The sequence below is a fragment of the Colobus angolensis genome, unplaced genomic scaffold (genome assembly GCF_000951035.1).
Source record: "Colobus angolensis palliatus isolate OR3802 unplaced genomic scaffold, Cang.pa_1.0 Scaffold1, whole genome shotgun sequence".
NCBI classification, from domain to species: domain Eukaryota; kingdom Metazoa; phylum Chordata; class Mammalia; order Primates; family Cercopithecidae; genus Colobus; species Colobus angolensis.
In genome coordinates this window covers 4,486,565-4,498,186 of record NW_012110918.1, presented here as the reverse complement: position 1 = coordinate 4,498,186, position 11,622 = coordinate 4,486,565, and the positions used below count along the sequence as shown (strand labels likewise).

Here is an 11,622-nt window from a genome sequence, read left to right as displayed (position 1 = left end):
CCACCATACCCAGCTAGTTTTGTATTTTTAGTAGAGATGGGGTTTCTCCATGTTGGTCAGGCTGTTCTCGAACACCTGACCTCAGGTGATCTGCCTGCCTCGGCCTCGCAAAGTGCTGGGATTACAGGCATGAGCCACCGTGCCTGGCCTTTTCTCTCCACTTTTTGAACTTCTCATTTTTCTTCTATTTTTTGTCCTTTAAAAGAAGATGAAAGAGTAAGAAAGAAGGACAAAGAAAAGGCCTAGAGGTAGATACAAAGGGAATTCAGGAAGAGGCACCCTTCAAAGTTAAGCTTATCTCATTCTGTGTGACAACAAAATGTCCATTTTGTTTGGTGCTGGTGACTTTTATTTCTAGATATGAGAAAATAGGAAGAAAATCCTTAAGATCCCTGACTATCCAAGTCATACTCATCGCAATGACCAGCCTGTGTCAGCCCCCTATGAAATGTCTCAGATTATCCCAGGTTGCTGAACTTCTAAAGAGCCTATTTCATTTTGTTATTTTAGCCTGTTCCATATTTATCTTCCATATTTTTATTTGTCCCATAACTAAGCTAGGTTTACTCTAGCAGAGCAACTCAGAGCAAAACAGTGGCTTTATTCGATGTGTTTGTGTGTTTCTTTTTGTTCCTCTCTGATCTCTTTAACACCTTGCCCAATTATAGGTGCTATGGAATGATGGTAAAATGGAATTAAAAATAAGAATATCTAATTAAACAGCTTTGGCCAGGAGTGGTGGCTCATATCTGTAATCCCAACGCTTTGGGAGGCTGAGACGGATGGATCACTTCAGCTCAGGAGTTTGAGACCAGCTTGGGCAACATGGCAAAACCCGGTCTTCACTAAAAACACAAAAATTAGCCAAGCATGGTGGTGCACACCAGTAATCCCAGCTACTTGGGAGGCTAAGGCTCCAGAATTGCTTGAACCCAGGAGGCAGAGGTTGCAGTGAGCCGATATTGTGCCACTGCACTCCAGCCTGGATGATAGAGCAAGACTCTCCCTCAAAAAAATAAAAAATATATCTAATTAAACAGCTTTATATGAATAGAGACTGAATATTTTATGAATAATAGATGATAAAATAAGAAACATAAATTTGATTTGGCTTATGGATTATACACTTACCTGGTAAAATAAAACCATGCAGATTTAAGGGCCTCGGATTCCAGACCTATAATAGTACCCAGCATAAGTTAATTTCATTCCTTTATTTCATTCCTTTCTATAGCCATCATCACCATGTAACCAATGTCATCTTATATGCACTGTACATGCAAGATGAAATATTTCATTTACCTTCCAACACAGTCCTAAAGCCCTGCAAATTTTCAGGTTGTGAAACCTGAAACTTCATGACCTGGAATAAGTACGTTGGTTAAGGTAACAGAGCCCTAGGTGGTTGTAATGGGATAAGCTTAGGTGGGCAGTACTGTGAACCTCATGCTCTTGCTATTATGATACATTGATTTTCTTTCTTACTGTAGCTCTTAATGAACCCTTGGAGACCTTGAATCAGGATAGCCAAAGATCTTTCCAACCTGTGCCAGTGGTTCACAGGAGCCTTTGGGTACCTGATGTCCATGTCATCTCTTGGTCTAGCTTCCTTAGCTTTGCAACTTAGAGGTGATCCTGTTCTCCAATACTAATATTAGCTTATACCCCAATCTATGGAACATTTGCTTATAGGTCCCAAGCACAGTTAAATTCTTATAACTCCTCACGTGATGCCAATGTGCAGACAGGGTTGGCAAGCAGTATTCTAGCTGATTCTGCCACACAACTATGACTGCGTGAGAGTGAAGACCTAGATCTTCATGTACCCTGAAGATAAGATTCATCCAATCCTGTCTACCAAACTGGAAATTACAAACTGTAGAAAATTGTCACTTTGAAATATCTTTTCTTTTTTTACAGAATCAGAAATGTTACAAAAGAATATAAAGGAAAGCCTGATAAAATAGAAGCCTTGAAAGGTAAAAAAAAAAAAAAAAAAAAGGAGAGAGAGAGAAAATATTTATTATATTAATATTGATTTCCTGATTTTAATTCAGTTTTGCTTTCAGTGAGTAATCAGTGGCAGTATTTCAGGCTTGAAAAGAATTATTTGAACTACATAATATATTTTTTTCTAACATATTGCTTCTACTTTATAAAAGTTAGAGAAAGAATGAATATGTTTTAGATGCAAATGTATTTAGAATCAATACTGGGTAATATTGAGGTAGTCTAAGGATATTCTGGGTTGTTTTTTTTTTCCTACAAACTCAAGTTTGTCTTCTATAATCCAAAAGCTATTGGTAGATACCGTATGCTTTTCTTTTGTGTGAAAATGTCACTTACCTCAAAGGAATTTTAGCCATATAATAATTTACCATTAATCTATTCTTCCATTTAATAAATACTAACATTGACCTACCATATGCAGGAAATGTCAATGAACCTATTATATAGACATGTTTCATTCATTTAAACTAAGTCATTTCAAAATTTCAAAAGAAACTATTTTGAGAAATAAGTTTATAGAGGGAACTTTTAATGTTTTATTTTGAATTTAACAACTCACTATATTTATATATAGAAAAGACAACCATTCAAGGAAATAAATAATGATTCATTGGCTCCATAATAGAATTTTATCTGTGGTTTTAATTGTTTTTCTTCCTTTTTCTCCACCTCTTTTTTTCATCCTTTTATCTTACCTTTCTTCCTTTCCTTTTTTCTTCCTAGATCTGGTATTTGACATTTACGAAGGCCAAATCACTGCAATACTTGGTCACAGTGGAGCTGGAAAGTCAACACTGCTAAACATTCTTTGTGGGTTGTCTATTCCCACCAAAGGTACAAACTAGTTTGTTTTCAAAGTCAACTGACAAATAAATCAGCTGTTAATATAAAGTTTTTTCAAGTGTTAACCACAAACACACATATCTAGGGAAAAACTGAATTTCATTTAATAGTAATATTCTACAGAAGTATGTAATATTTAATTGGTATACTGCATATGGAATCTGAGTACTTCATAGTAATTATTTTCATGGTCATTAGTTACCATTTGGCATTCTAGCTTGTATCTTTCAGCTCTTTTTTCTTTACTCTTTTTTTTTTTTTAGCAATAAGGTTTTTTAAAATTTTTTTTAATTTTTATTTTAGGTTTGGGGGTGCATGTGAAGCTTTGTTACATAGATAAACACATGTCATGGGGGTTTGTTGCACATATTATTACATGACCCAGGTATTAAGCCCAGTACCCAATAGTTATCTTTTCTGCTCCTCTCCCTCCTTCAACCCTCCCTCATCAAGTAGACCCCAGTATATGTTATTTGCTTTTTTGTGTTTATAAGTTCTTATCATTTAGCTCCCTCTTATAAGTGAGAACATATGGTATTTCATTTTCTGTTCCCGCATAAGTTTGCTAAAGATGATAGCCTCCAGCTCCACCCAAGTTCCCACAAAAGATATGATCTCGTTCTTTTTTATAGCTGCATAATATTCCATGGTGTATACGCACCCCCATTTTCTTTATCTAGCCTGTCTTTGAGAGACATTTAAGTTGATTTCATGTCTTATTGCTCCCCATGATTCTGTGGGTTGACTGGGCAGTTTTTCTATTCTGGACCAAAGTGACTGGGGCTGGATGATTTACCATGGCCTCACTCACATATCTGGAGCTTCTGTTAGGATGGTTGTATGTCTCTTCCCACATGGAAATATATCTTTCAGAAGGCCCACTAGGATTCTTCACCCAGTGATCTGCATGATCCCAGCAGCAAGCAAAGACAAATCACTAGGTAGAAGCTCTTCATCAGACTCTGCTTGTATCACATTTGCTAGGATCCTATGGGGTATATAGGCAAAGCTAAATGTGAGGGGTAGACAAAGAGACTATACCTTGATGGGAAAAGCTGCAGGTGGGAACAGTTTTTCAGTATACTATGCAACTAAAGTAGAAGTTTCTAATGCCTGAATTGTATAAACTGTGAAGATAAAGTCATACATACAACACTTAATTATCAGTGATTTTATTAAGAAATATCTTAAGCCTTATCTTGATAGTAACTTTTCCTTTGTTACAGGTTCAGTCACCATCTATAACAATAAGCTTTCAGAAGTGGCTGACCTAGAAAATCTCAGCAAGCTGACTGGAGTTTGCCCACAATCCAATGTGCAATTTGACTTCCTCACTGTCAGAGAAAACCTCAGACTCTTTGCTAAAATAAAAGGGATTCTGCCACAAGAAGTGGATAAAGAGGTACATAAATAGCTGGGCGCAGTGGCTCATGCCTGTAATCCCAGCACTTTGGGAGGCCAAGGCTGACGGATCACGAGATCAGGAGATCAAGACCATCCTGGCTACCATGGTGAAACCCCGTCTCTACTAAAAATACAAAAAAATTAGCCGGGCATGGTGGTGGGCGCCTGTAGTCCCAGCTACTTAGGAGGCTGAGGCAGGAGAATGGTGTGAACCTGGGAGGCAGAGCTAGCAGTGAGCTGCGATCGAGCCACCGCACTCCTGCCTGGGTGACAGAGTGAGACTCCATCTCAAAAAAAAAAAAACAGAGGCACATAAATGTGTTAGAGTTAATGTGTTGGTCAAAATGAGATTATTAAAACCTGTTTGCACTGAGTTTTAATTTTAAATTATTTGTGTGCAAATCGTTGTACAATTGTTGGACAAAAAAATCCAATTTAAACAATAGCTAACATTGCATATAATTTACAATGTGCCAAGCATATCCTTAACTTTTAATCTAATAAATCATTTATTCTTCATAGCAACCCTATAAGATAGGTGCCATTATTATCCCTGTCTCATACATGTGGTTCAAGAGAGCAAGTAACTTGACCAACTTACTAGTGAATGTGCCTGACATTCACACCCGGGAAGTTTGGCTCCAGCGTTTGTGCTTTTTTTTTTTTTTTTTTGAGATAGAGCTTTGTTCTTGTCGCCCAGGCTGGAGTGCAATGACTCTGTATCGGCTCACTGCAACCTGTGCCTCCCAGGTACAAGCGCTTCTCCTGCCTCAGCCTCCTGAATAGCTGGGATTACAGGCGTGCACCACCATACTTGGCTAATTTTTGTATTTTTAGTAGAGATGAGGTTTCACCCTGTTGGCCAGGCTGGTATCGAACTCCTCACCTCGTGATCTGCCCACCTTGGCCTCCCAAAGTGCTGCGACTACAGGCATGAGCCACTGTGCCTGGCCCAGTGTTTGTGCTTTTAACCATTTACACTTTACAGCCTTGTATATATAAATTTTTAAAAGAGGAATACATTTTGGTGTATGACATAAATACTGTCTTTTGGTTAGATACAGAGAGTTTTGCTGGAATTGGAAATGAAAAATATTCAGGATGTTCTTGCTCAAAACTTAAGTGGTGGACAGAAAAGAAAGCTAACCTTTGGGATTGCCATTTTAGGAGATCCTCAGGTGAGTCACACTGAATTTGCAGGTGAATTCAAATTTTAAAAAATGGGAACTTTTGGTAATAGTTCAAATATTTTATTTGCAAAGAACATGTGCTATAAAATATTCATAATAGAACATTAAATAGAGTATCTAAATCCTAACCATAATATTCTGTTAAATATAACCAATATGGTTTTTGCATTGTGTTCTGGAAGAACTTCACCTTTGTGGAAAACCGCTTTATATACTTTCCTCGTTTATAGATTTTCCTGTTGGATGAACCAACTGCTGGATTGGATCCCTTTTCAAGACATCAAGTATGGAACCTTCTGAAAGAACGCAAAACAGACCGCGTGATCCTCTTCAGTACCCAGTTCATGGATGAGGCCGACATCCTGGCAGGTAATCACTGGTTTCTGTTAAGTACCCTGAGGAGGACTTTAAGAGATCTCAAAAATATGGATTGTTCTCTGAACAGTTGTATTTTGTAATTCAGCAATCTAGCTGTATCTGGTAAATTGAACGGCTGGTGGTAATTTGACCTGGACACAAAGCCTCTTGCAACCATTTCAGTGTATCTTGTGGAATTTTGTATAATTTGGTCACATAGAAGCATGAGCTGCCAGGAAACTCACTTATTGAAAACTAAGTGAAGTTTAGATTCTAAGAGATCAATCCTTTTACTCAGAATTGAGGGAAATCCACTTGAAATATTCAAATGATTTTTAATGTTTCATCTGGTAAAATATATAATGGGATAATTTTCTATATTAGAACATATATCCACAAAATTTAACCTCCTTGATGGGATGGATTGCAAAATACGGTATGTAAACGAGATTAAAATGTGTCTATTTCATTGAGTCATTGTCAAGCCCTGCATTTAAAACCTCAGAAGCTCCTGAGTTAAAGTTTGATTATATCGATGATTACCTGTCTTTTCTTGGAAATGAATGGGCCACTTTTTAACAAACTTTCTTCTTTGCTCTTCTTTTTCAGACAGGAAAGTATTTCTCTCCCAAGGGAAGCTAAAGTGTGCAGGCTCTTCTTTGTTTCTAAAGAAGAAATGGGGGATTGGATATCACTTAAGGTAAGGCCACTTAAGAAGGCTGGGAGCAAATGAGAACTGGTCTAGTGTAAGGCATGATGCTTGAAGCAAAACATTACAATACATAAGAAAAACTTTTATTATTAAACACAGGTGTTTGTATAAACATATATATGTATGTGTGTCTACCTAGTTAGTATGTATATGTAAGAGATATTGATCTGGAGAGTTTAGATATTGAGAATATAATAACAAAATTTTAGATAAATATGATTTAAAAATATATATCTGCAACACAATTTTTTTAACGGAGGTATATATTAAGGGAAACTTTTCAACTGACACACTTATATTTTACACCTTCATTATCTCTCACCCAGGGTGTTAATATATTCTTATGTCGGCTACTTGCTTCCACTCCTCCTAGATCTTCCTCTTTCTTGTTCTTCTCCTCCTGTCCATCCTCTTCATTTTATTATCTTTGTTTTGAATAGCAGCATATTCTAGCTGTAATTTATTGAGTGACTCAGATATGATACTTAACATTATTTTACTTAAATCTTCTATTTTTAACTTTTAATTTTAAGGGGACATAGTAGGTGTATATATTTATGGGGTACATGAGCTATTTTGATACAGGCATACAGTCCATAATAATAACATCCAGATAAATGGGGTATTCATCACCTCAAGCATTAATCATTTCTTTGTGTTATAAACATTCCAGGTATACTCTTTTAGTTATTTTAATATATGTTGACTGTATTCAACAATATATTGCACATATTAATATAGTCTCTATAGTCATATTAATATATTATACATGTAATATCTGTGAAGAATGTCACAGTAATATAATTATATTCACATGTAATATAATCTGTGAAGAATGTGCTATCAAATGCTAGATCTCATTCTACTAACAATGTTATTGTACCCATTAACCCCACTACCCTTCCCAGCCTCTAACCATCCTTCTACTCTATCTCCATGAAATCAGTTGTTTTAATTTTTAGCTCTCGCAAACGAATGAGAACATATAAAGTTTGTCTTTCTGTGCCTAGCTTATTTCACTTAATATAATGATCTCCATTCCATCCATGTTGTTGCAAATGACAGAATCTCATTCTTTTTATGGCTGAATAGTACTCCATTGTGTGTATGTAACACATTTTCTTTACCCAACTGTCTGTTGACGGACACTTAGGTTGCTTCCAAATCTTGGCTCTTGTGAATGGTGCATCAATAAACATGAGAGTGCAGATATTTCTTTGACATACTGATTTCCTTTCTTTGGGGTATATACCTAGTAGTGGGATTGCTGGATTGTGTGGTAACTCTATTTTTAGATTTTTGAGGAACTTCCAAACGTTGTCTATAGTTGTACTAATTTACATTCCCACCAACAGAGTACAATGATTCTCTTTTTTCCACATCCTTGCCAGCATTTGTTATTGCCTGTCTTCTGGATAAAAGTCATTCTAACTGGGGTAAGATGATATCTCACTGTAGTTTTGATTTGCATTTCTCTGATGATCAGTGGTGTTGAGGGCTTTTTCATATGCCTGTTTGTCATTTGTATGTTTTCTTTTGAGAACTATCTATTCAGATATTTTGTCCATTTTGAATTGGATTATTAGATTTTTTCCTATTAAGTTGTTTGAGCTCTTTATATAGTCTGATTATTAATCACTTGTTAGATGGATAGTTTGAGAATATTTTCTCCTACTCTATGAGTTGTCTCTTTACTTGACTGATTGTTTGCTTTGTCGTGCAGAAGCTTTTTTTTTTTTTTTTTTTTTTTTTTGAGACAGAGTCTTGCTCTGTCGCCCGGGCTGCAGTGCAGTGGCCGGATCTCAGCTCACTGCAAGCTCCGCCTCCCGGGTTTACGCCATTCTCCTGCCTCAGCCTCCCCAGTAGCTGGGACTACAGGCGCCCGCCACCTCGCCCGGCTAGTTTTTTGTATTTTTTAGTAGAGACGGGGTTTCACCGTGTTAGCCAGGATGGTCTCGATCTCCTGATCCGCCCATCTCGGCCTCCCAAAGTGGTGGGATTACAGGCTTGAGCCACCGCGCCCGGCCTGCAGAAGCTTTTTAACTTGATGTAATTTCATTTGTCCATTTTAGCTTTGGTCACCTCTGCTTGTGGGGCAGAGAAATCTTTATCCAGATCAATGCCCTGGGAAGTTCCCCAATGTTTTCTTATAGTAGTTTCCTAGGTTGAGGACTTATAAGTAAGTCTTTAATCCACTTGGATTTGATATCTGTAAACAGTGAGAGATAGGAGTCTAGTTTCATTCTTCTGCATATGGATATCCAGTTTTCTTAGCACCATTTATTGAAGAGACTTTCCCCAATGTATGTTCCTGCTCCTTTGTTGAAAATGAGTTTACTGTAGGTGTATGGATTTATTTCTGCATACTCTATTCTGTTCCATTAGTCTATGTGTCTGTTTTTATGCCAGTACCACGCTGTTTTGGATATTATAACTCTGTAGTATAATTTGAAGTCAGATGATGTGATTCCTGCAGTTTTGTTATTTTTGTTAAAAATGGGTTTGTCTATTCTGGGCGTTTTGTGTTCCATATAAATAGTAGTTTGCTTTTTATTCTGTGAAGAATGTCATTGGTATTTTGATAGAGATTGTGTTGAATAAGTAGATTGCTTTGGGTAGTATGAACATTTTAACAATATTGATTCTTCCAACCCATGAGCATAGAATACCTTTCCTTTTTTGTGTCCTCTTCAATTTCTTCCATCAATGTTTTATGGTTTTCACTATAGAGATCTTTTACTTCTTTGGTTAAGTTTATCACTAGATATCTTATTTTATTTGTAGCTATTGTCAATGGGATTACTTTCTTGATTTCTTTTTCAGCTAGCTTGCTGTTAGCATATAGAAATGCTATTGATTTTCGTATATTGATTTAGTAACCTGCAACTTTACTGACTTTGTTTATCAGTTCTTATAGATTTTTGGTGTAATTTTTAGGATTTTTCAAATATAAGATCATATCATTTGCCCACAAGGATGATTTGATTTGTTCCTTTCCGTTTTGGATGCTCTTTTTTTCTGCCTGTTATCTGATTGCCACAGCTAGGACTTCCAGCACTATGTTGAATAACAATGGTGAAAGTGGGCATCATTGTTGTGTTCCAGATCTTAGAGAAAAGGCTTTCCCCCATTGAGTGTGATACTATCTGTAGGTTTGCCATATATGGCTTTTATTTTGTTGAGACATGTTCCTTATACACCCGGAGTTTTGAGGGTTTTGTCATTCAAAAGAGATGTTGAATTTTATTAATTGTTTTTTCAGCATCAGTTGAAGTCATCATATCTTTTTTTGCCCTTTATTCTGTTGATATGATGTATCACATTGATTTCCATACATTGAACCATCCTTGAATCTCTGGGATAAATCCAACCATGACCAAGATTAATGATCTTTTTAATGTGTTATTGAATTCGGTTTGCTAGTATTTTGATAAGGATTTTCGCATCAATATTCCAGTGATACTGGCCTGTAGGTTTCTTTTTTTTGATGTGTCTTTGGTGATCAGGGCAATACTGGCCTCATAGAATGAGTTTCAAAGTATCCCTTCCTCCTCTATTTTTTTTGAATAGGATTGGTATTCTTTAAGTATTTGGTAGAATTCAGCAGTGAAGTTATTAGGTCCCTCGCTTGTCTCTGCTGGAAGACTTTTTATTATGGCTTTAATCTTGCTAGTTGTTATTGGTATGTTCAGGTTTTGGATTTCTTCATGGTTCAATCTTGGTAGATTGCACGGGTCTAGGAATTTGTCCATTTCTTCTAGGTTTTCTAATTTGTTGACATACAGTTGCTCATAGTAGCCACTAATGATCATTCAAATTTCTGCAGTATCAAATGTTATTTCTCCTATTTATCTCTGATTTTATTTTTGTCTTTGCTCTTTTTTTTTTTTTTTTAGTCTGGCTAAAAGTCCATTTTGTTTAACTTTTCAAACTTTTCAACTTTTTGTATTGTTTATTTCATTTCAATGTTATTTATTTATGCTCTGATGTTTATTATTTCTTTTATTCTATGACTTTTGGGTTTGGTTTGCTCTTGCTTCTCTAGTTCTTTAAGAAGTGTCATTAGGTTGTTCATTTGAAGTTTTTCTGTCTTTTTGATGTAAGCACTTGTTGCTATAAATTCTCCATTTAGTAATGCTTCCACTGTATTCCATTGGTTTTGGCATGTTGTGTTTCCATTTTCATTTGTTTCAATAAATTTTTCAATTTCCTTCTTAATTTCTTCCTTGACTCACTGGTCGTTCTAACACATATTATTTAATTTCCATGTGTTTGTATAGTTTCCAAAGTTCCTCTTGTATTGCTTTCTAGTTTTCTTCTATTGTGGTCAGAGAAGCTATTTGGTATAATTTCAATTTGAAAAACAAAATTAAGTCTTGTTTTGTGGCTAACATATCGTCTATCCTTGAGAATGATCCATGTGCTAAGGAGAAGACTGTGTATTCCACAGCCATTGAATAAAATGTTCTATAATTATTTATTAGGTCCATTTGGTCATAATGCACATTAAGTCCAATGTTTTTGATTTTCAGTCTGGATCATCTGTCCAGTGCTGAAAGTAGTGCGTTGAAGTCTCCAGTTATTATTGTATTGGGTCTCCCTCTCTCTCTCTGTTTTTAGCCTTAATAACATTTGCATTACATATCCAGGTGCTCCAGTGTTGGGTGTATATGTATTTACAATTGTTGTATCTTCTTGCTGAATTGACCCTTTTATCATATGTAGTGACATTCTTTTTCTCTTTTTATGGTTTTTGTCTTGAACTCCACTTTGTCTGACATAAAGATATCTATTTCTGCTCTTTTTTGTTTTCTATTTGCATGGAATGTTCTCTGTTATTATCCCTTGAATAAACTGTCTATCCTTATCTCTTTCTCTATCTCCTCCTTAAGGCCAATGACTCTTATACTTGCCCTCTGGAGGCTATTTGTTATATCTTGTAGGCATGCTTCATTCTTTTTTAATTCTTTTGTCTTTTGTCTCTTCTGAGTATTTTCAAATAGCCTGTCTTCAAACTCATTGATTCTTCTGCTTGATCAATTCTGCTATTGAGAGAATTTGATACATTCTTCAGTATGTCAATTGATATTTTAGCTCCAGAATTTC

General features: G+C 36.0%; 1 protein-coding gene across 3 annotated transcripts in view; it reads left to right on the top strand.

Annotated features, from left to right (window-relative positions):
• The window catches only part of ABCA8 (ATP-binding cassette, sub-family A (ABC1), member 8), an 86,474-nt gene that overhangs the window by 34,716 nt on the left and 40,136 nt on the right, over positions 1-11,622 (top strand). For 2 of the 3 annotated variants that reach the window (XM_011933194.1, XM_011933123.1), the window contains exons 12-16: positions 2,734-2,844; positions 4,080-4,255; positions 5,316-5,435; positions 5,678-5,816; positions 6,414-6,504. In XM_011933194.1, coding sequence (XP_011788584.1) covers positions 2,734-2,844; positions 4,080-4,255; positions 5,316-5,435; positions 5,678-5,816; positions 6,414-6,504 — 637 coding nt within the window. The remainder of the gene's footprint in view (positions 1-2,733; positions 2,845-4,079; positions 4,256-5,315; positions 5,436-5,677; positions 5,817-6,413; positions 6,505-11,622) is intronic. The other variant, XM_011933258.1, reaches the window with a different exon arrangement.